This window comes from Podarcis liolepis, assembly GCF_965112155.1.
Source record: "Podarcis liolepis genome assembly, chromosome: Z".
NCBI classification, from domain to species: Eukaryota; Metazoa; Chordata; class Lepidosauria; order Squamata; family Lacertidae; genus Podarcis; species Podarcis liolepis.
The window spans coordinates 38,119,591-38,143,954 of NC_139570.1; the positions used below are offsets into that span (position 1 = coordinate 38,119,591).

The following is a 24,364-nucleotide window of genomic DNA, read 5'->3' on the forward strand; positions in this document are numbered from 1 at the left end:
CTACAAATGTTCTGGCATGCCTCTCTCTCGTTAATGTGGGATTTGAAGCCTCCAGGGTCCCTTTCCGCTTCCCAGGAGGGTTAATTGTGCACTTTCTTCTTCAGGAGCCGCATGCCATTCAAGAATTTTCAACCCTCTGTCTGAACGACTACCGTCCAATGGCCCCTCCTCAGTGGACAACGCAAGGTAAAAAGTGTGTTCCCTTGTTGTGCCTTGGTGATGGTCACCAACTTGGGTGGCTTCAAAAGAGGGTTAGGCAAGTTCATGGAGGAGAGGGCTGTCAGTGGCTGGAAACCGCAGGAGGGGAGAGGGCTCTTGGCCTCAGGTGCTGTTTGCAGGCTTCCCATGGGGGCACCAGCATCTTAAAAAGCAGAGACATCACCTTACCAACAAAGGTCCGTATAGTTAAAGCCATGGTTTTCCCAGTAGTGATGTATAGAAGTGATAGCGGAACCATCAAGAAGATTGATCGCCGAAGAATTGATGCTTTTGAATTATGGTGCTGGAGGAGACTCTTGAGAGTCCCATGGACTGCAAGAAGATCAAACGTATCCATTCTTAAGGAAACCAGCCCTGAGTGCTCACTGGAAGGACAGATCGTGAAGTTGAGGCTCCAGTACTTTGGCCACCTCATGAGAAGAGAAGACTCCCTGGAAAAGACCCTGATGTTGGGAAAGATGGAGGGCACAAGGAGAAGGGGACGGCAGAGGACGAGATGGTTGGACAGTGTTCTCGAAGCTGCAAACATGAGCCTGACCAAACTGCGGGAGGCAGTGGAAGACAGGAGTGCCTGGCGTGCTCTGGTCCATGGGGTCACAAAGAGTCGGACATGACTAAACGACTAAACAACAACAACATGGGGGCACCTGGTTGGCCACTGTGAGAAGAGGGTGCCGGACTAGATGGGCCACTGGCCTGATCTGGCAGGGTTCTTCTTGAGTGCAGTGGCTCTACTCAGTAGAATTTAGTTGGACACAACCCAGAAGCCAGCATGATGATTGTGCATGGAAAGCGGAGGAAATCTGGATGTGTGGGGATGGGGGAGCAGTGTCCTTCATTTGCTGTAGATCAGCTTGAGCAGAGTCTGCATCGGTCACTGGCATTGTGTTTACATGCTTGAATTGATCTGTTTGTGTGCTGACTCCTCTGGGCTCCTTTGGGTGGAAATAGAGACAAACATTTTGATGTTGATGATGATGATGATGATGGACTGCTTGTATTGAGATGGGCAACGCTGATGCCTCTGCTTCCTTCCTAGCTCCTCATCCAGCTGTGTCGGGGCTCCAGCCGCCTGCTGCCCCCCAGCCACACCCACCTCTTCCAAGAACCCCTCAAGACTGTCAGGTAAGGAGTCTTTTGTAGGTAGGGAAAGGTTCTTTCATAGGCTGCCAGGTGAGCCACAACATCATGCTCTGTTCCCTGGTTTGCTCAAGACAGGGGCATGCGACTAGCAGGCTTGACTAAGTTTCCTCATCCTTTTCTGTCAGTGTCAGGTCTTCATTTGCAAAATAGGGAGGGTGCAGCATAACCATGAAGGTAATAGCCCTTCGGTGCAAATCCCAAAAGCGCTAGATTAAGAGCTGGCAGCATCCATTGCCTTGGGTTGGAGGGAAGCAGTTTGTTACCTGGGCAATGCTGAGGTAGTTTCCACCAAATCCAGCGGGGATCTTCTATATATTGGATTATGTTTAGAAGAATGTAAGAAGAACCTCTGCTGGATCAGGCCAATGGCCTATCTTGCCCAGCATCCTGTTCACATGGGGGTACCTGTTCTCAGTGGCTACCTGGATGCCCCAGTAGCTCTTTCCCCTCCTCCAGTTTCCAGCAACGGCATTCAGAAGCATTCCTTCTTCCAGCCATTAGCTGTCGAGGCCAGTAGCCATCAATCCTCTTTTAAAGCTATCCAAATGGCTGTCCATCATTGCCTTTTGCAGGAGAGGATCCCTTGCAGTCCTTGGCCTTTGGGTCTTCTAGCCCTTGAGAGCAGGCTTAAGCAATCCTGCTGTTTTAATGGGGGGCCTTGTTGCCGTCTGTTTGGTCAGTGTGACAAGTCACCTGACTCTCCTTTCCCTCCCCCACCTGTGTTCTCAGCCTTATGCAGCGATGCCATATGCTTACCCCCAAGTGAGTGCCGCAGTTTCCCAGCTCCAGCCTGTTGGGTTGTGCCCAGCTCTTTTCCAAGGTATGTTCAAACTGTGCACTATGTAGCTTTGGGAGCTGCTTCCAAACATTAACTTTTTTAAAAAAGCAAACCCCTTTATTAACATTGTTGACAACCCAAAAGTCTGGTAGCAGGTTTGCTATATATGAAGAAAGCAAACAATAAATAATAAGAGAAAGAAATGGTGACTCACCAGGATTAATTAAGACACCCATATTTCCCAAACTGGTACGGATAGGGAATCTTGAGCATCTGCCTCTGTAGCCCAGGAAATGAAATCCTACCTGTTGAGCATTAACTCAGTGAAAGTTAGAAATCCCCCCGTTCAGAGCATCACAGCCTACTGCTGGATCAGGCCAGTGACCCATGTAGTCCAGCATTTTCTTCTTACAGTGGCCAACCAGATGCCTGTGGGAAACCCACAAGCAGGATCTGATCACCTTTCCCTTCCTGTGCTTTTCAGCAGCTGTTATTCAGAAGCATTTATTGCCCCCAATTGTGAAGTCGGAACATGGACTCATGGCTAGTTGCCATCAATAGCCTTCTCCTCCTCCGTGAATTTGTCCAATCCTCTTTTAAAGCCATCCATGTTGGTGGCCATCACTGCCTCCAGCAGAAGAGAGTTGCTTGGTTTAAGTCTGCACTGTGTGAGGAATCATTTCCTTTTGCCTTATTCCAGCTGTTTAAAAGCTGGGAAGAGGCAGCTAAGTTGCCTTAAAGTCCCCCACCCTAGAAGATTCACGGCTGCTTGTTAAGATGCTCAAGGACAACTGTGTTCTTTTCTCCCTGCCCTTTCTTATTGGTGTGACCCCTCTCTTCCCGCCCTGTCCACTTCTACAGTGGTACCTCGGGTTAAGTACTTAATTTGTTCCGGAGGTCCGTTCTTAACCTGAAACTGTTCTTAACCTGAAGCACCACTTTACCTAATGGGGCCTCCCGCTGCTGCTGCTGCGCGGTTTCAGTTCTCATCCTGAAGCAAAGTTCTTAACCCGAGGTACTATTTCTGGGTTAGCGGAATCTGTAACCTGAACCCAAGGTACCACTGTATTTGCTTCTGCTGGCAGTCTCATTTTGAAACAACAATAAGAAACACAACCTTGCAAAGTTTTCTTTCCTGTCACAGCAGCTGGAGACCTTGGTTCATTCCTGCTGACAGAGACCCGGCAGCAGAACACAGAGATCCGCCTGGCCGTTGGGAAGGTGGCTGACAAGATGGACCAGCTGTCAGTCAAGGTAATACAGAACTTTCAGGATAGGAAGCTGCTTAAGAACTGCCTTGCTAGCACTTTCCAGAAACAATAGGAAGGTGTTTTTCTTGCAACAGGCTTTTCCAGTGGGCTGAAAAGCTCCCTCCCCTGAGGTGTTGGTTTTGTATTGTTGATTATTTTATTTCATAAAAAAACTCAAAGCACTTTACAAAAAGAATAAAACAATAGAATTATTAGTAAAAACAATTTAAATATTCAAAAAATTAAAACCAGCGATAAACTAGAAACCTATCAGCATTCTAGAGATCTAAAGAAGCATGTGCCGAAAAGGGTACAGGCAGTTCCCCATTTACACGGGGTTTGCGTTCTGAGGCACTGTGCATGTCAGCCTGCCCCGCACCCCTGCAGGGCCAAAACTGGTGCGCCCACAGATGGGGAGTTGCCTGTACAGTGAAGGTGCCTGCCTGATATTGATTCTTGTTCAACTGTTTTAAGGCTTTTAAACAACTGTGGCGTTTTATGTTCATTAAAAAATACATATATCAGGCAGTATATACATTTTCTGAAATAATCAGTCTACCTTCAGGTTTTGCTTCTGTTTCATACTGTTGGAGAACTGTATCTAGCTGTTTTTATAGTAGGCTTGTGAATTGTCTTTTTAATCTCTGATGGGGGGGAGGTTTGGGACGAGGGAAGTTGCTTCAGCTAGGTGGTGGAGCACCTTTTTGCATGCAGAAGGTTCCATGTTAGCTCCCTGACGTCTCCAGGAAGGACTGGGCGACTCCCCAGTCTGAAAACCCAGGGAGATGCTGCCCGCCAGTGTTGACAGCACTGAGCTAGATGGACCCAGTGGTCTGATACTGAGCCAGGTTCCTGTGCTCCCGGCAGTTTCTCTCCTTGGCAAACAAGTGAGCAGCTCAAAGGGCCCAGGCCTGATCTGGCTTCTTCTCTCCCGTGTGCTGATGCTTCAAGCTGCATCTCCTTTTTGTTTTTCCTTTCTCTCCCCACATCCCTTGCAGCTGGAGGAACTACGGAAGCAAAACTCTGGCCCCGGTCTGCTGCCAGGCGTCTCTTCTGTTACCATGGAAACCTCTATAATCATGAGTAACATCCAGCGTATCCTGCAGGTAAAGAGCCTGTCTACTTGAGAGCATGAAGACTAGAACCTTGCTTTTACCTTCAGGTGAAGGGTCACAGCTAAGCGGCAGAGCATGTGATTCGCAGGCAACAGGTCCTGGGTACAGTCCCCAGTGGTGTCTCCTGGCAGGGCTGAGAGAGACCCTGTGCCTGAAACCCTGGAGGAGACGCTGCCAGTCAGTGGGGAGCCTTGGGCACAGATGCTGCCCTGTCCTTCCCTGTTCCTGCTCTGCACCTTCCTTGAGTTCTTTTGGCCAGCTGGAAGTGTCTTTGTTGCTAGCCTGGATGTGGAGCAATCGGTGTAGAGACTTCTAGTCTCCTGTATTATAGCCACATCTGTTGCTCCACCCACTTTTGTCCCTAGCCCCGCCCACACCTGGACAGTTGATCCAGAGGCAAGGCAGCCTTTGGACTGGCAGAAGTTCTTTGCCCCTGTTGTAGGCTGCACTGAGCTGGATACACGCAACTATCTGGCTTGAGCTAAGGGAGCTTCCTCTGTTCCAGTTCCTCTAAGGCTCCACTAGCAATTGGGCTTTTAGTATTGCAGCTCCAGACAGTTTCCAGCCCAAATCAGACCAGGGCCTAGTGTGACGCTGTTCAGATGCCTCTTGAAAGCATGCTTGCTTTGGAGGGCTTTCCATCCTGAGATGTCACTTATGCAGATCAAGTTTTATACCTGCTGAAATGGTGTTGTTTTTTAAAGTTGAGTAGAATAGATGGGCTTATTGTATCAGAGTTTGTGAAACTGATTTTATTCATTCTCAGAGCTTGGATTTCTGTGTTGTATTTTGCTTTTACCATGTATCTTGCTTCCATGGCTTCATGCTGTACAGCTGTCTCGCAATTTGCTGACTAAATAAAGTTTACCTAAGAGGCTTGCCCATGTTCTGTCCATGACCATGGCGGAAGACCACAATGATTTCTCTCCTCAAATCTGGGTCCCCGAGAGAGGTTGGGGAAGAGATTGTGGCTGGAGATTGTGAGAGTTGTAGAGGCCAGGACTGCCTCTGACACATTCCGTTTTGCTCTTTGTGCCACAGGAAAATGAGAGGTTGAAGCAGGAGATCGTTGAGAAGAGCAGCCGCATTGAGGAGCAGAACAAGAAGATTGGTGAACTGATTGACCGCAACCAACGGTGAGGGAGACTCTTGCTCACTTTTGATGCTCTATGAGAAACAGCTGGTATTTGTGGCTGAAGCCTAAAGCTCAGGTGGCCTGGCTCAATCCCCAGGCACCCCAAGGCTGCTGCCAGTCAAAGTAGATAGTACTGGGCTGGATGGACAAATAGAGGAATACAGGAATATAGCCAGTGTGGGGTAGTAGTTAAGAGGGTCTGTCAGAGTAAGATCTGGGAGACCAGGGTTCCAATCCCCACTCTGCCTTGAAGGTGACCTTGGGCCAGTCACACTCTCTCAGCCTAAGCTACCTCACAGGCTTGTGAAGATAAAAAGGGAGGAAAACTATATACCAGTATTTGAGCTCCTTGGAGGAAAGATGGAACATAAAATAAGAACTATTATGATTCTGATATAAAGGATAGAAGCTCTCCTAGGGTGGCTTTTCAAAAGGGAAATCTACATATGATACTGCCTTGGTTTATTATTATTTTTCACATGAGAGGATGGAAAGTATCAAATCATGCAAACATTCATGTGTGTAAAAAACAATTCTTCCCCCAGCTATGTGGAGCAGGGCAACCTGATATTTGAGCAGAGCAACATCTCACTGCAGAGGACCATGAAGCACACCCAGGCAAGGGTCCTACATGCTGAAGAGGAGAAGGTAAGCCCTGGCAGTGTGACAGCCACAACAGGAAGGCCAAGTGACTGAGGCTGTGGGGAGGGCAAGTGCTATCCCAGGATCATAGAATCATAGAGTTGGAAGAGACCACAAGGGCCATCGAGTCCAACCCCCTGCCAAGCAGGAAACACCATCAGAGCACTCCTGACATATGGTTGTCAAGCCTCTGCTTAAAGACCTCCAAAGAAGGAGACTCCACCACACTCCTTGGCAGCAAATTCCACTGTCGAACAGCTCTTACTGTCAGGAAGTTCTTCCTAATGTTTAGGTGGAATCTTCTTTCTTGTAGTTTGGATCCATTGCTCCGTGTCCGCTTCTCTGGAGCAGCAGAAAACAACCTTTCTCCCTCCTCTATGTGACATCCTTTTATATATTTGAACATGGCTATCATATCACCCCTTAACCTCCTCTTCTCCAGGCTAAACATGCCCAGCTCCCTTAGCCGTTCCTCATAAGGCATCGTTTCCAGGCCTTTGACCATTTTGGTTGCCCTCCTCTGGACACGTTCCAGTTTGTCAGTGTCCTTCTTGAACTGTGGTGCCCAGAACTGGACACAGTTCTCCAGGTGAGGTCTGACCAGAGCAGCATACAGTGGCACTATTACTTCCCTTGATCTAGATGCTATATTCCTATTGATGCAGCCCAGAATTGCATTGGCTTTTTTAGCTGCCGCGTCACACTGTTGGCTCATGTCAAGTTTGTGGTCAACCAAGACTCCTAGATCCTTTTCACATGTACTGCTCTCAAGCCAAGTGTCACCCATCTTGTATTTGTGCCTCTCATTTTTTTTGCCCAAGTGCAATACTTTACATTTCTCCCTGTTAAAATTCATCTTGTTTGTTTTGGCCCAGTTCTCTAATCTGTCAAGGTCGTTTTGAAGTGTGATCCTGTCCTCTGGAGTGTTAGCCACCCCTCCCAATTTGGTGTCATCTGCAAATTTGATCAGGATGCCCTTGAGTCCATCATCCAAGTCGTTGATAAAGATGTTTAATAAGACCGGGCCCAAGACAGAACCCTGTGGCACCCCACTAGTCACTCTTCTCCAGGATGAAGAGGAACCATTGATGAGCACCCTTTGGTTTCGGTCAGTCAGCCAGTTACAAATCCACTGAGTGGTAGCATAGTCAAGACCGCATTTTACCAGCTTCTTTACAAGAATATCATGGGGCACCTTGTCAAATGCCTTGCTGAAATCAAGGTAGGCTACATCCACTGCGTTCCCTTCATCTACCAGGCTTGTAATTCTGTCAAAAAATGAGATCAGGTTAGTCTGACATGACTTATTTTTCAGAAATCCATGCTGACTATTGGTGATCACAGCATTCCTTTCTAGGTGCTCACAGACTGTTTGCTTAATGATCTGCTCCAAGAGCCCGTCCTTGAGTTCACAATCGCTAGTGCAGGTCACAATTCCCCTTTGCCTGTAGGCCAGAAAGAAGTTACGTTTCTGAGCAGCAGCAGCAACAAAATAGAACAAACGATTAGCTAGGTATACATGCACATACAGGTAAAAGATTCATAAGCTTCAGGTAATCCTTTGAAAAGCACCTCAGGTTGGCATGACGTGAGCAAGCACAATGAATCTCCCCCTCACTTCCTCCTATGCAGCCAAGAAGAAGGGTGTGAGAGTTTCCACTTCTAGGTAACTGCTTCTTCCTCTGTTGTCTGGACTGAGAACAGCCATTAATGTTAAGCAGAATTAGTTTCTGAAGTTAGCTTATTGAAACAAACATTTGAAGTTGGTGTGTTTGATATTACCCATAGTTGATGTTAGCTGCAGCTCGTTGTCCCAGGCAACACAGCAAACCATGGCTGGGCATAAGTGTCAGGGTTCCTGGCCGCATGAGAGGAGGAGATGTAAGGGGAGAGCATGCAAGTCCAGGTTTGCTGTGGCCTGTTCTTGCTTGGGCATCAGCGTGCAAACCCTGCCATTAAGGGATCTTCCATGCATCTTACCCTGAGGCCGCTGGGATTTTCAGTGATATAATCAGCCCTTGGACCACAGAATAAGCAGAGTGCTCTTAACCCAGAATGCCATTGCCTCTTTTGATAAAACTTTCTCCCCTCTTGCTGTTCTTGCTTCTGGTGGTGTTAACTCTCCTCTCCTTGTCGCCGCTTTTCTCTCTAGCACATGCCACCACTGGATTACTTGCAATTCCCAGGAACAGCATGCTGCCTCCAACGGTGGAGGGAGACCTTGTGGCTGCTGGCTGTGTATAGCTTTTCCTGCCCCATTGTTTTGTCTAATCCGCTGCTAAAGCCATCTAACTGTTTGGCCTTCATTTTATCTTGTGGGAGAGAGCTCCTCTGTGAATATGTCCTTTCTTTTGTCTGTCCTGAGTTTTCTGGGGAAATCTTTTCTGCTCTCCATTTTATGCACCTTTGTCGTGCATGCTTTTTCCTGAACTAACTAAAAAGCCCAAGGCTTCTGCCTCCCCCTGCTCCTCATAGCCTTGCCAGTAGACCAGTTCTTCAGGGTGTTTCCTGGGAGACTCATTTTTAGCATTTGGGAGCCTCCAAAAGCACAGCTCTTGCATCCTCCCAGGAAAGGTCTTGTGGGCACTCCTTTTTTTTTTTTTTAATGATATTTATTAAAGTTTCAAAAAAGGTTACAAGAATAAGAAAAAGGGGGGAAAAAGAAAAGAAAAAATACAGAATACAGAAAAATAAAAACACTTAAAAACAGATCAATCTTTCCATATCTTGTCTTTCATTTACTTGTTTCCCTGACCTCCTCACACCTCCCTTTTTTGTATTCCAGTTCAGTTAGTTAGTTAGTTAGTTCAGAAAATCCTTTCCCTCTTTGTTTTTATCCTAATCCTTTAACTTAATATATTGTAACTTTGGATTCTCACCTGTTAACAAACCATTTTTACATACTCCTTTGTAACATTGCTGCTAAAACCACTTAACTTCATTCTGACATAATTCTATCATTCATTAATTTTGCAGTATTTCTATGAGAAATCTTACTTTGCAGCTTCCATTGCATCCGCTAGCTCTCGCCCGGCACAACTTTTTAGAATAATTAGGTCAATAACGTCCTTAGGAGGACAACCAAATTTAAGCACAAATTCGACCCACAGCTGTGAGGCATTCGCGAGCTTTTTGCGGAGAAAGTCCTGTTGCTCCGCCGTGACCTCCCTGCCAATTTGGATACAGTGACTGAACTGGAGGCCCCTCGACTGACTTCAGGTCCAGTGTTGGACCATTTCGATCGGATACTCCCTACTGATGTGGATAGATTCCTCCAAGTTGGTAGGCCCACCACCTGCCTCCTTGATCCGTGCCCGTCTTGGCTGATTAGGGAGTGTCCAGATGTTGCGCGGACCCCCCTGGTTGAAATTATCAATTTGTCCCTTGACACGGGGACATTCCCAGGGGAACTGAAGGAAGCAGTGGTGCGTCCACTCTTAAAGAAAACTTCATTAGATCCCTTAGACCTATCCAATTACCGCCCAGTTTCAAATCTTCCATACCTGGGTAAGGTAATTGAAAGAGCGGTTGCTGAACAGCTTGGTAGGTTTCTGGAGGAAACATCGGTCCCAGGCCCTAAGGAAGTTAGATTGGCTTCAACCAGAGCCAGGGCCTTTTCAGCACTGGCCCCAACTTGGTGGAACACTCTGTCTCATGAGACCAGGGCCCTGCAGGATCTGATTTCTTTCTGCAGGGCCTGTAAGACAGAGTTGTTCCGCCTGGCCTTTGGATTGGAGCCAATTTGATTCCCCCCCCTTTTCTTTTTTCTTTTCCTTCTCCTGCAATGAGGCTACATTTTAATATTTTAATGTTCCATTATTTTAATGTTGTATTTTATTTTTGTTTTTAAGTTGTAATCATTCATCTTGTTTTTATTATTGCTTGTAAGCCGCTCTGAGCCCGGCCTTGGCTGGGGAGGGCGGGGTATAAATAAAATTATTATTATTATTATTATTAAATAGTCTTTAAATTTCTTCCAATCTTCTTCCACCGACTCTTCTCCCTGGTCTCGGATTCTGCCAGTCATTTCGGCCAGTTCCATGTAGTCCATCACCTTCATCTGCCATTCTTCCAGGGTGGGTAGATCTTGTGTCTTCCAGTACTTTGCAATAAGTATTCTTGCTGCTGTTGTAGCATACATAAAGAAAGTTCTATCCTTCTTTGGCACCAATTGGCCAACCATGCCCAGGAGAAAGGCCTCTGGTTTCTTCAGAAAGGTATATTTAAATACCTTTTTCATTTCATTATAGATCATCTCCCAGAAAGCCTTAATCCTTGGGCATGTCCACCAAAGGTGAAAGAATGTACCTTCAATTTCTTTACATTTCCAAAATTTATTATTGGGCAAATGATAGATTTTTGCAAGCTTGACTGGTGTCATGTACCACCTGTATATCATTTTCATAATATTCTCTCTTAAGACATTACATGCCGTAAACTTCATACCTGTGGTCCATAACTGTTCCCAGTCAGCCATCATTATGTTATGTCCAACATCTTGTGGCCATTTAATCATAGCAGATTTCACCGTTTCATCCTGAGTATTCCATTTCAACAGCAAGTTACACATCTTTGACAAAATCTTGGTTTTGGGTTCTAACAGTTCTGTTTCCAATTTTGATTTTTCCACCTGGAAGCCAATTTTCTTGTCCAAATTATATGCCTCCATTATCTGATAATAATGAAGCCAATCTCGCACTTTATTTTTTAGTTTTTCAAAACTCTGCAATTTCAATCTGTCTCCCTCTTGTTCCTAAATTTCCCAATATTTCGGCCATTTGGCCTCCATATTGAGCTTTTTCTGCGCCTTCGCTTCCATCGGTGACAACCACCTTGGGGTTTTATTTTCAAGTAGGTCCTTGTATCTTATCCAGACATTAAACAATGCTTTCCTGACAATATCATTTTTAAATGCTTTATGTGCTTTGACCTTATCATACTATAAATATGCATGCCATCCAAATACATTATTAAAGCCTTCTAAATCCAAAATGTCTGTGTTTTCGAGAAGCAGCCATTCTTTCAGCCAGCAAAAAGCTGCTGGTTCATAATAAAGTTTAAGGTCTGGCAGGGCAAATCCACCTCTTTCCTTTGCATCCGTTAGTATTTTAAATTTTATTCTAGGCTTCTTGCCCTGCCAGACAAATCTAGAAATCTCTCTCTGCCACTTCTTGAAGCAATCCATTTTATCCAAAATTTGCAATGTTTGAAACAGAAATAACATTCTAGGCAATACATTCATTTTTATCGCAGCAATACGGCCTAGCAGTGAAAGCTTCAAATTTGACCAGATTTCTAGATCTTTTTTCACTTCAGTCCAACATTTTTCATAATTGTCTTTAAATAGATTCCCATTTTTAGCTGTCCCAGGTATTTCACTTTCTTAACCACTGTTAAACCTGTCTCATTCTGAAACCTCTCTCTCTCAATCTCTGTTAAATTTTTCTCTAAGACCTTTGTTTTTAACTTATTTAGTTTAAATCCTGCAACCTGACCGAATTCTTGAATCAGTTCCAAAACTCTTTTAGTACTAGATTCTGGCTCCTGTAACGTCAATACTAAGTCATCTGCAAATGCTCTCAATTTGTACTGTTTGGCTCTGACTTGTATACCTTTAACCAATTGGTCCCTTCTAATCATATTCAACAGGACCTCCAGGACCAATATAAAAAGCAGTGGGGAGATTGGGCAACCTTGTCGTGTCCCTTTTTCTATCTTAAATTCCTCTGTCACCACGTTATTCACAATTAATTTAGCCTTTTGTTCTGAATAAATTGCACTTATACCATTTCCAAAGCCTTGACCTACCCCCATCCCCTGTAGATTCTTCTTCATAAAACTCCAAGAAATGTTGTCAAAAGCTTTCTCCGCTTCCACAAATATCAAAACTGCCTTGGTATTAATATTCACTTGTAATTTTTCTAAAATATTGATTATGTTTCTTATATTATCAGACAAGTGTCTACCCGGGAGAAAGCCTGCTTGATCTTTATGAATCTCTTCCATTAACACTTTTTTTAGTCTTTTAGCCAGAATGTCTGCAAAGATTTTATAATCCACATTAAGCAGTGATATGGGGCGGTAGTTCTTAAGCTGCGTCTTTTCAGTCTCTGTTTTCGGTATAAGTGTAATATATGCTTCTTTCCACGACTCTGGTGCCCTTTTCCCATCCATTATTTCATTACAGACTTCCTTTAAAGGTTGTACTAACCATTCTCTTAAAGATCTGTAGTATCTAGAAGTCAGTCCATCCGGTCCTGGAGATTTACCTAATTGCATATTCTGAATGGCACCTTCTACCTCCTGTTCAGTTATTTTATAGTTCAGCATTAATTTATTTTCTTGAGAGATTTTTTGTAATCCACTTATTTTCAAAAATCGGTCTACATCAATTTCTTTCTGTGGCCTTTGTGTATATAGTTGTTTAAAATACCTCTGGAAACAGTTTCTAATCTCAACTGGGTTCTGTATGTTCTTTCCTTCCACTTCTAAATTTATAATAGCATTTAGTTTTTGTCTTTTTTTATTTGCCAAGCCAACAATTTCCCACATTTATTAGCCGACTCAAATGTCTTTTGTCTCATTTGTTTAATTTTCCATTCTCTCTCCTGATTCATCATTTTCATGTATTGTACTTGATATAACTTTATTTCTCTCAAGATCTCTTGTGACTTTGGTTTTGCTCTCAATTTCTTTTCACTTTCCTTTATTTTCTCCAATATTTTATCCTTCTTCTCATTTTGAATTCTCTTCTTTATTGCATTCTGTTGTATCAAGAACCCTCTCATAACAGCTTTGCTTGCGTCCCAGATTACTCTTTTTTCAACATTAGTGTTCATATTTGTCTCGAAATAGTCTCTCAAGGTTTTTTGGGCCTCCTTAGTCACTTCTTCATCTCTAAATAAGGTGTCATTCATCCTCCATCTGAAGGAGCCAGTTGGTGTTAGTTTCATCTCCATCTTCACAGCATTATGGTCGGAGCAGGTTTTTGGGCAAATTTCCACTTTTCTTGTCTTTGGTGCCATTCCTCTAGTGACCCATATTTGGTCAATTCTTGTCCCTGTCATTTTGGCTTCAGAGAAGAAGGTTCCCTCTCCAGCCAAGGGATTCTTTGTTCTCCAGATATCAACTAAGTCCAAGTTGTTTGTCATCTCAAAAAAGGTTTTCGGTAGTCTGCCATCCTTAGTGACTACCTGTCTTTGTGCCTTGTCCATATGTGTAGATACCACTCCATTCATATCTCCCATCAAAATCACATTATAATCCAAATAGTCCATCAAGGTCTCATGCAACTTTTTAAAGAATTCAGATTTCCCCTCATTTGGTGCGTAAACTCCTACTATTAAGAATTTCTCTCCTTGTATTTGAATTTTAATTGCCACAAGTCTTCCTTGGTCATCCTTAAAGATAAATTTCGGTGATAGTCTCTCCTTTGAATAAATCACTACTCCTCTTTTTTTAACTTTATCCGATGAGATAAATTCCTGGCCCAGTCTTTTATTAATCAATACTTTTCTATGTAGCCTTATCACATGTGTTTCCTGTAGAAAAATCAAGTCCAATTGTTCCTTTTTTAATAAATGAAACACACTTTTCCTTTTCTGGGGGGAGTTGAGACCATTACAATTCCAGCTTAATAGTTGCATAGCCATGATGTAGTTACTTTACTTTTCCTCCAACTGCACCAAGTGCCTGTTCCTGCTCTATCGGTGGTATCACCTTCTCTGGCAGTCTTTTAATCCAAAAGGTAATTTTGCTATGTCTAATATTCCTCTTTCTAGTGCTCTTAACTCTTCTCCAGATTCTTTCTGCAGGTCTTCTCCGTGGTCTTTCAAAAATCTTTCTTTGTCGTCCACTGATCTTATTTTTATCTTTCTTCCTTTGAAGCTAAAAAATAGGCCTTGGGGAAATTCCCACCTAAAGATGATTCTGTTGCTTCTCAACAGGGCAACCAAATCTCCATAATTGGACCTAAGGTCCAAAAGATATTTCAGAATGTCTTTAAATATATCCACTTTTGACTGGTGTATTTCCAAAGTCTTCTGGAAGTGCAGACTCAAGATTTTGTCTCTCTCCTCTTTTGTTCGGAGGGTGATCAAACAGTCTCTCACCCTGTTCTTCTTCCCTCCTCTTCCCAGCCTGAAAGCACTCACTATCTTGAAATCTTCCTTGTCCAAATCTGGGTTCCAAAAGTCTGCAAATTCCTGCATAAGAAAGTCAGTCAGATTGTCTTTCTCAAGTTCAGGTACGGCCCTGATCCTCAAATTCGTTTGTTTCTCCTTCAATTCAATCATAGACAATATCGACCTGTGGTCTTCAAGTTGCTTATGTATCGGTGGTATCTTCTCTTCTACAGAAACTGCTATTTCCTTTTTTTTATTTAATAGATATTTATTGAGGTTTCAGAAATTATATAAAGAAAACAGACAAAACACAGACAAAAAAACAAGTATAATTTCGATCCCTTATTTTCTTATACCTAACTTCGCTGACCTCCTCCTACCTCCCCTTTCTGTATTCCAATTTCAAATTTTTTATTCAGCAAGTCCTCTTCCTTAATTTCATTTAGTTTTTTAACCTTTCTTTTCTTTTAACTTAAACATTACTGTTGTAAACCACTTAACTTCTAAACCATCATCATTCTAACATTCATTAATTTTACAGTGTTTCTCAGCCCTTCCTTCAATTTGTTTTTGATAACCTTATTTTCATTTAGTTTGGTTCATTTAAGAAAATAGGAAGAAAAAGAAGAAGATCCAATTTTACCTTGTCCAGACTTAAGCATCGAACTTATACATCAGTTCTTATTCTTAAAACATTTTTTCTAAGGTTGACCAAAATTCCCTTCCACGAATTTCCCAATTTACATAACAATAACAAACAAAAAAATAAAAAGAAAAACGAAATACATTATAGTTATGAACCCTTTGGATTCCCAAACTCCACCCCCCCTTTCCCGGTTTCAGCCCCCAACAATGTCCATCAGTCTTTTTCTACTATCAGCCTGGAGATCTCACGTCCGAGGCTCTTGATAGTCTCTCAGTTCCTCTCTGCCGGTCTTTTTGATGGACCTTGATATTAAACACCAAATCTTGGAGAAGCTCCAGCCCAACAGTGTCCATTTTTTTCCAGCTAGGCCTCCATACTTAAAAGTAGAGCCTATGGGGTGCTCCATTTCTTGTTTCTTGCTCCTTTCCAGTTCAAAAATCCCCAAAGCTCTAACCTCCACCTTAACCACATTTGTAATCCTTAGGTCTTCTGATCTCCACATAAGAAGATCTCTCCATTTCTCGATCTCCAATTCAGGCCGGGCTTTCCACATCAGATTTTTATTTTCCTTTATTGCCATCATGCCAGGCCTCAAAGTAGAACTCTCTTTTAACATCTGCACACCAGCTCCTCCTTCCTTTTCTTCAAGGGCAACATATGTCTCCTTCTCCATATTCTCAAGACTCTCGGATTTCTCTATTTGTCCAGTTAAATAAGCTCCTTGTTTCCAATCCTTATCCAATCCAAGAATGTTATTTACTGTTAAGTCCAGAGTTGAAACATTTGTAGCCATAACATCAAACTGGCCTTGTAACTTTCCCAAGAGAACAAATGCTCTGCCTAATTCAGCCTGGATTTTCTCTCCTCCAGCCATTTCTGTAATGTCACTAAGTCCCTCTAGGGGGATTTTAGTTCCTTAATATTCTTTTCAGCACGAGTCCAGAAATCCAGTTATTTTGTAACCGCCCTTCCTTATTGTCAACAAATTGTAACAAATTGTAACCAGTGTAACCGGCAGAAGCAACAAATACAGGGTTCTCTTTTTCCGTCTTGACAGCTGACTTGACAGCTGTCAAGCTCTTCAATACTTCATCAACAGGCTCTCTCACGGGGCGATCCCAGGCCCGGGGGGGGGTGGAACTTCAGCTCTCAAAAACAGTTCTTAATCCTCCAGTAAAAACTTGTAATATCATATCGTGAAATTAAAATCTTTTGCGAAAAAGAAAGAAGAAATTCTCTCGACCTTAGCTAGCAGGTCCTTTGCTTTATATTGTTTACAAAGAGGGGAGGGCGGACTTCCTTTTTAACCCTTCCCCGCTCGTTCCTGATTCCAATAAATTTTTTCTTTAAAGTTCCAATTTCCGTATTACTCACAGGTTGATGTTTTAAAGTCCGAATGTCCCAAGGAAAAAGTCGGCGCTCTCCGATAATGGCTTGCAGCTTCACTCTGCAGATGAGGGAGTACTCTCAGCACCGCGCCGCACCCCGTCCCCGTTCCGAAGCCCTTAGAAGGGCTCCTTCACGGATTGGGGGGGCGCAAATGGTGCCCGCCGAGTCACTACGCTCACAGGCTTCTGGGCCTGTGATTTTAAGGGTCTCCGCGTTGTCGCCGCGGCAAGACCCAGCTCTGCAGAGCCGATTCCCTCCGGAACTCGGAGGGAATCCGCCATTAAACGATGGCGTCAACCCGGAAGTCCTGAAACTGCTATTTCCTTTGCTTCTTCAGCTGTCTTTCGGGTCAAAGTAGATTCCTGTAGCAGTTTCTCAATAGTTTCTGTATTAGTATTTACCTTCTGTCCCAAATTCTTGATACTTGTAGTATTTTGGTCAATTTTGATTGATGCTTCAGCTACTTGTTTACTTAGTTTTTCCAGAGATTCATTAATTTTGCCTAATGCTTGAGCTAAAACATCTTTGGGTGTCATTTATTTAGGTTTAGGTTGTACAAATGCAGCCCCTGATGATACAGAGGGGCCAGATGTTGAAGCTCTTCGTTGAAGCCCAGCTTCTGGGCGAAAAGATCTACCAGACCTCGTTGTTTTTTCCTGAGGCAAATCTGTCTTTTCTTTTCCATCTGCCATAACACTCTAGTTAAAGCCCAAGGTCAGTCCCACGGCCAGAATTTGTTTTGAAGTGGAAAATTCCCCTGGCCCAGTTGTTATTGTAACAATTTCAAACTTCCTCTAGGGGGACACAGTAGCAGTCAAAAGTTGTTGCCTTAAAATAAATAACATTTTTTTTAATCCCCCAATTCACAAAATAGACAACAGTATCAATTTCAGTTATTTTCCAGTTACTTTAGAACCAGGAGAAGCCAGCCAGAAACATTGTATCTCACTTGCAGAGTTAGCTGTCAAAAAGTACTCTATTCACTAACAGTGCATTTCACAGTACGGCATTCTTGTTGTCCAATGGCAGCCCGTTCCCAGGTTTTAAGCGGTGGATTTTAGCTTCCTTTTCTCTCTTTTTGCAGGGAAATACAGTTCACACCTTTTCCCCCTCCTCTCCTGCAGCCAAGGGGGGAGATCGCTTGTTTTGATGTTAGAATTATACTTCTTTTCAAGTGTCTTTCAAGGTTTTAGCTTACAAGTTCATTGCTTTGCTCTATTTACAAAGAACAGAAGGCAGACTTCCTGTTTATGCCTCCCCGCTTCGGTATCAAATTACGTCTTTGTTCTCCTTTATTTCCAAAATTTGTTTCCTTTATTTGTTCTCCTTTATTTCCAAAATTAACCTACTCACGAGTAGTTGTTTTTGTAGCCAGATTGTCACAGGAAAAAGGTAGCGCTCTCCGGTAACGGCTGTGCGGCTTCGCTCCACGGAAGAAGCAGTTGACTCTCAGCACCACGCCACTTCCCCGCTTCACTCCAGAGCCCGTAATTGGGCTCCTTTGCAGATTGGGGGGGTGCAAAAGGTGCCCGCCGAGTCCCACGATCACAGGCTTCACCCGCCTGTGATTTTTTCAAGGGTCCCCGCTTCGCCGTAGTGGAACAGACCCGATTCGCGTAGAGCCAGTCCCTCCGGATCAGTGAGAGTCCGCCATTACCGATGGCACCACCCCGGAAGTCCAACCGTGGGCACTCCTTCCCCATATGTTCTCCTGTCTCTTCTGCTCCTTTGCGTTGCAGGTCAGGATCAGCAAGAAGCTAGCGGAAGCCACGGCGCAGATCACCCAGCTCCAGCTGGAGCTGGCCCGTCATCAGAAGCAGGAGATGAATCTCCACTCCCAACTGAATGAAGCCCTGACAGAGTCGGAGAGGCAGAAAGCCCAGGTCAGCCGACTCCGTGCACAGCTGGCAGGTAAGGGAAGCTGAGAGGAGGCGCTGAAATGGCAGAAGAGCACTATCCAAGCACATGCAGAGTAGTTTTATCATCCTAGGAAATTCTTTAGCTTGCGGGTAGGGAGCCTGTGGCCCTCCAAGTATTACTGGCCTTCACCTCTTATGAGCCCCAGCAAGCGTAGCCAGGGATGATGGGGTTGGAGTCCAGCAACCTCTGGAGGTCCTGCTCCTTAGGGCCTCCTGCAATGTAGCTGTTAAAAATTCAGACACACAATCTCCAAAAAGACTCTTGACTTTAATTCCATCTGTTTAAAAAAGGCAAACTTCTGATCTCTACAAACTTGATTGATTGTATTTCTATGCTGCTTTTTGTTGAAATGAATCTCCAGCTTACAAAAAATAACATAATGTAACATAATAGAAAATGGGTTTGTGCAGATTCTGCACCTTCCTTGCCCTGCATGCAAGAGCAGAGCGGTGTAAGGGTGAGAAGAAACGTGTGATATGTCTTTAAAGTTACACGGAGGCCCCATCCACACTATACAGCATTATCATGCCACTGCAGAAGGCATGGCTTTCTCCCTAGGAATCCTGGGAAGTGTGGTTCGTTCCTGCTGCCAGTCAGTGGTACCTCGAGTTACAGACGCTTCAGGTTACAGACACTTCAGATTACAGATTCCACTAACCCAGAAATAGTACCTCGGGTTAAGAATTTTGTTTCAGGATGAGAACAGAAATTGTGCTCCGGTGGCGTGGCAGCAGCAGCAGCAGTGGGAGGACCCATTAGGTAAAGTGGTACCTTAGATTAAGAACAGTTTCAGGTTAAGAACGGACCTCCAGAACGAAATAAGTACTTAACCCAAGGTACCACTGTAGTTGGGTAGAAGTGGAGAGCCCTGCTTAAGCAGCCATTTCCAGCATAGTTTAACAGTCTGGGAATTGTAGCTGGGGGTGATGGCAGACTGGGGTTTCCCACCACCTCTCAGCTCCCTTAACAGAATGTTCTCAGTTCCCAGAATGTTTTGTGGGAAGCTGTGAGTGTTTAAAGCATATAGTGCAGATGGCGCTGTACTTAGGCTTAGCTACAGCAGTGGATGGAAACAAGGACATGCATTGTAACCGGCTCTCTGCCCCACCTCCACAGAACTTCAGAAATCGTCTGACGACATGAAAAGCAGATACCAGGAGGAGAAGCTGAGTGGGAAGAAGTTGGATGAGAAGGTGGCAGCCCTGGAAGAGGAGGTGGCTGATCTCCGCGTTAAGAAGGAGAATCTGGAGAAGGTAGTGCCCAGGGGTGGCAAAAGTCATCACCCGAGGCCAGAAGTGGCTCCCTGGAAAACTCTCTCTGACCCTTAGGATTCTCCCAGTGCCACCCCTCCCCCCCAGCTTTGCACCCTTGACTGTTCTTTGCCTCCCTGGAAGATGCCCTTGAACTCTGATCATGCGTCTTCTTTCATTCTTAAAGGAAGGATTGAAAGGGACAAGTGGGGAAATTAACGTGTGTTGCTCCACTACCATCATCCCTCTTATATCATCTGGGTTATGACACTGCCCTTGAATCCTTGAGGCAAAGGCTTTGGGACATCTCACATAGGGACCTGCAATCCCGATCTTATGTAATTTGTAGCCTGGTCGCAGATGGAATCCAATGCGGGTATGACTATCAAATATCCTCATACCTTAGGAATTTGTCTGTACCTACCTATCGGCGTTTATTTACCAAAGCCAGACTACCGTATTTTTCGGACTATTGGACGCACCGGTCCATAGGACGCACCTAGATTTGGGGGGCGGAAATAAAGGCAAAAAAAATTTATCCCCCCCCCCCGCCAGGCGCGGGGCTGGGGCGGGGAAGCCCGAGCTTCCCCCTCCCCCAGAATGGGACCCAGAGCCATGCCGAAGCTGCGCGCAGCTTTGGCATCGCTCTGGGAACTTGCGGGGCTGGGGGAGGAGGAAGCCTTCCGCCAGCCTCCAAACCATGTCGGGAGACAGCTGGATGGCGCGCTGCGCCTCTCCCGCTGTCCCCCGAGTTTGCAGGGCTGGCGACGGGGAGGAGCAGGCTTCTCCCCCCGCCAGCCTTCTAGACAAGTCGGGGGACAGCGGCAAAGGCGCGCTGCGCCTCTCCCGCTGTCCCCCGAGTTTGCGGGGCTGGCGACGGGGAGGAGCAGGCTTCTCCCCCCGCCAGCCTTCTAGACAAGCCGGGGGACAGCGGCAAAGGCGCGCTGCGCCTCTCCCGCTGTCCCCCGAGTTTGCGGGGCTGGCGACGGGGAGGAGCAGGCTTCTCCCCCCGCCAGCCTTCTAGACAAGTCGGGGGACAGCAGCAAAGGCGCGCTGCGCCTCTCCCGCTGTCCCCCAAGTTTGCGGGGCTGGCGACGGGGAGGAGCAGGCTTCTCCCCCCGCCAGCCTTCTAGACAAGTCGGGGGACAGCGGTAAGGGCGCGCTGCGCCTCTCCCGCTGTCCCCCGAGCTTGTGGGGCTGGCGGTGGGGCTCTCCTGAAGCCTGGAGGCTCCCCCCCCAGCCTCCAGATCAGGTCGGGGAATAGCGGGATGGCGGAGCGCCGCCATCCCGCTTTTCCCCGACCTGATCTGGAGGTTGTGGGGATGGTGGGGGGGAGAAGCAGGCTTGCTTCTCCCTCCCCCAGCCTCCAGATCAGGTCGGGGAATAGCGGGATGGCGGAGCGCCGCCATCCCGCTTTTCCCCGACCTGATCTGGAGGTTGTGGGGATGGTGGGGGGGGAGAAGCAGACTTGCTTCTCCCTCCCCCAGCCTCCAGATCAGGTCGGGGAATAGCTGGATGGCGGAGCGCCGCCATCCCGCTTTTCCCCGACCTGATCTGGAGGTTGTGGGGATGGTGGGGGGGAGAAGCAGGCTTGCTTCTCCCTCCCCCAGCCTCCAGATCAGGTCGGGGAATAGCGGGATGGCGGAGCGCCGCCATCCCGCTTTTCCCCGACCTGATCTGGAGGTTGTGGGGATGGTGGGGGGGAGAAGCAGGCTTGCTTCTCCCTCCCCCAGCCTCCAGATCAGGTCGGGGAATAGCGGGATGGCGGAGCGCCGCCATCCCGCTTTTCCCCGACCTGATCTGGAGGTTGTGGGGATGGTGGGGGGGAGAAGCAGGCTTGCTTCTCCCCCCGCCAGCCTCCAGATCAGGTCGGGGAATAGCGGGGTGGCGGCTCTGCGCCTCCCCGCTGTCCCCAGCTTTTGGGTGCAGGCTGCTGCCCGCAAGCCTTGCGAGCCCGCGGGACATCCCGCCGGGCTTGCAAGACTTGGGATAGCTTCCTGAAGCCTGGAGAGCGAGAGGGGTCGGTGCGCACGGACCCCTCTCGCTCTCCAGGCTTCAGCAAAAGCCTGCATTCGCACCATAGGACGCACACACATTTCCCCTTCATTTTTGGAGGGGGAAAAGTGCGTCCTATAGTGCGAAAAATACGGTAAATATATTTCCCTTGGAAGTTCTAAATGACAGGCTGAGAGGCATCCTCTATCAGAATAGGCTTTGTTTATGTTCTGCAGACATCGATTGCATGAACACGCAAGGGACCAACTGATCAATCCCCTACTGGCAAATTTTCCAGGAAAATCTGAATCCTCCCATATTAAATACCTTTTGGAAGACAGGTCAAATGATATTACACTGGCCGTGGCAAAGTTTCTTTCGGAGGTTGTAAGAAACAAATATCATTATGCTGTAGATAAAACAAAATGGACTGACTTGGTTTCTTCCATCTGTCTGGTTGTTTTAACTGTATCTAGTTTAGAAATTGTTTTGTGGATCTTTGGACCACAATAAAGGATAGATAGATAGATAGATAGATAGATAGATAGATATCATTATGACACCACAGTCTACACTGTGCCTCATTTCCAAAGAAACACAGACTAAGTGCCTAGACCCCTGGAATCTTGCACCGGTCAGAGATTGGAGTGGCATTTAGCCCCATATTACTAATCATGGGAGCAGCAAAGAGGGTGAAGCCCAGCCCTCTAGAAATAACAGGTTGTATCTAAGGTACTACAAAGTGAAAGTCACTTAGCTGTGCCTGTGTGGCTGAGTAGGGATTCAAACCCTGGTCTCCTGAGTCCTGGTTAGAGACCAACCATTACACAGTACTTTCATCAGGGGCTGCAGTCGTTTTTGTGGCAAATAATCCCCCCTCCCCTCTACTTGTTCCAGACAACAACTCTGCAGCTGCTGGAGAGTCAGGAGGAGCAAAGGGGGAGCAGCAGCACCGAGGAGGAAGGACCTGCGGGAAGGAAGCAGCCAAGTGCCGCACCCCTTTATGGGGATCCCCACAGCAACTCTCTCCGAGAACCAGCACCAGTGGCATCCCCCGCTCCTTTGGCTAATCTGAAGGAAAGCTCAAGCAGTCCTCCATCCACCGCTCTCGAAGGAGCCCAAGACAGTCTGCTTTTTGCAGCTCCTGAGGCTCATTCTTCGGAAGCACTGGTTGAAGAAACACGTGCAGCCTCTGCTTAAACTGCAAGGCCGCCTCTCAGGCTCTCCACAAGAATTGAGAAGGAGAGGCCAAGCACTCAGGGTGAAATGGACACAATAGAAATAATTTTGAAATAATTTATTTATTTATTACTTGCATTTTCATTCTTTGGGTCTTTGGCTAATGTTTTCTCATTTGCTTCGATTTCCTTTCTAATTTGATCGAGTTTTTCCTCTCTAATTCTTTTTTGTATCGCATCATGTTGTATATAAAAGCCTCTTATGAAAGTATTTCTTGCATCCCATATCACTCTGATGTATGTTTCTTGTGCCATGTTTATTTGAAAAAATTCCTTCAGAGGTTCTTGTGCTTTGTTCATTAACTTTTCATTGTTTAAGATTTTTTCATTCATTCTCCATCTTCGGTTACGAATGGGATCTGTGCTGGAGCCTGGCCACATCCCAAAAACTTTGAAACTGGAGACGCCCTTCTGTGCATGCGCACAGCTCGATTGAGCACTTCTGTGCATGACCACGCAGTGAAACCCGGAAGTATACACTTCCAGGTTTGCAACCCAAGGATTACGTTACCCAAAGGTAACATAACCTAAGGGTCAACTGTATTTTTCTGATGTTTCTTAACTCCATCATAATTGAATTATGATCTGTTATTGATTTAGGTTGTATTTCTACCTTTTTGATTTTCCAAATTAAATTGTTTGATATCCAAATTCCAGCTATTCTTCCTGCCTATTGCTTGGCCTCAGAATAATTAGTGTATTATTTTTTCATTTGGGTATCTATGTCTCCATGCGTTTTTTAAATTTAAATTTTCTGCCATTTGAAAAAATGAATATGGTAATCTCCCTTCTTTTGATTTTTCCCCTCTCTCTGTTCTAATTCTATTGAGGTAATGCCTGAGAACCTGAGATCCAGGCATACCCCTGTCACGCAAATATAGTCTTTCACACTTACTCCCATCTCAGTACAAAGGAAAGTATTTACAGCTCCTTGGTCCCTGAGTCAAATCAAATACACCCCTCTGTCTTGTCTGGCTTCATCCCACTATAGGATGGATAGTCATTGTGACTGAGGTGGTTGGATATCACTGGCCATGACTCCTTGGGAAGGCCCTGCAGATGTGTCTGTACATCTCGGGGATTATGGTGGGCTCACTCACCCCTCCCCTTATACCTCACTTCCCTGGGTCCTAAATGCCATTGGAATGGAGAAGATAGATAAAATGAGTGATTTTCGGTGAATTTCTAAAGTTTTCCCATTGAGCCAGTGCATAAATACATTTATCAGTGAATCGGTCCCAACCCCTTCTTTCCTGCTCTCAAGAGCTGGGACTCATGATTTTACAGCTTTTATGTATTGTCAAGACAAGACACTGGCTTTTTCTGCCATCTATTAATTCCAACTCTGGGGAGTCCAACTCTCCCTCCCACCCTACCCCCAACACTTTTTCTATGTCATGCTGGAGGAATATGTTGACCTGACTGATATTTTGGGAAATGATTTGCCCATTTACCCTCTATACAATTGGAGAACTCTCCATTTATAATACTAAACTTGGCATGAGGGTTCCCAGGGTGGGG

At 45.5% G+C, this 24,364-nt stretch overlaps 2 protein-coding genes across 2 annotated transcripts in view; both read left to right on the top strand.

Annotated features, from left to right (window-relative positions):
- LOC310698429 (FK506-binding protein 15-like) overlaps positions 1–24,364 on the top strand; it is a 268,796-nt gene that overhangs the window by 157,642 nt on the left and 86,790 nt on the right. The window contains exon 14 of the mRNA XM_083485533.1: positions 105–186. Within this exon, the coding sequence (XP_083341659.1) occupies positions 105–186 (82 nt within the window). The remainder of the gene's footprint in view (positions 1–104; positions 187–24,364) is intronic.
- Positions 1,225–22,976, top strand: LOC310697907 (FK506-binding protein 15-like; the record flags this gene model as incomplete). Its single annotated transcript, XM_083484510.1, has 9 exons — positions 1,225–1,344; positions 2,092–2,182; positions 3,249–3,394; positions 4,389–4,496; positions 5,547–5,641; positions 6,186–6,288; positions 18,180–18,351; positions 19,477–19,613; positions 22,503–22,976. The coding sequence occupies 9 exons, from the start codon at positions 1,225–1,227 to the stop codon at positions 22,803–22,805; spliced, it is 1,275 nt and encodes a 424-aa protein (XP_083340636.1). The 3' UTR covers positions 22,806–22,976.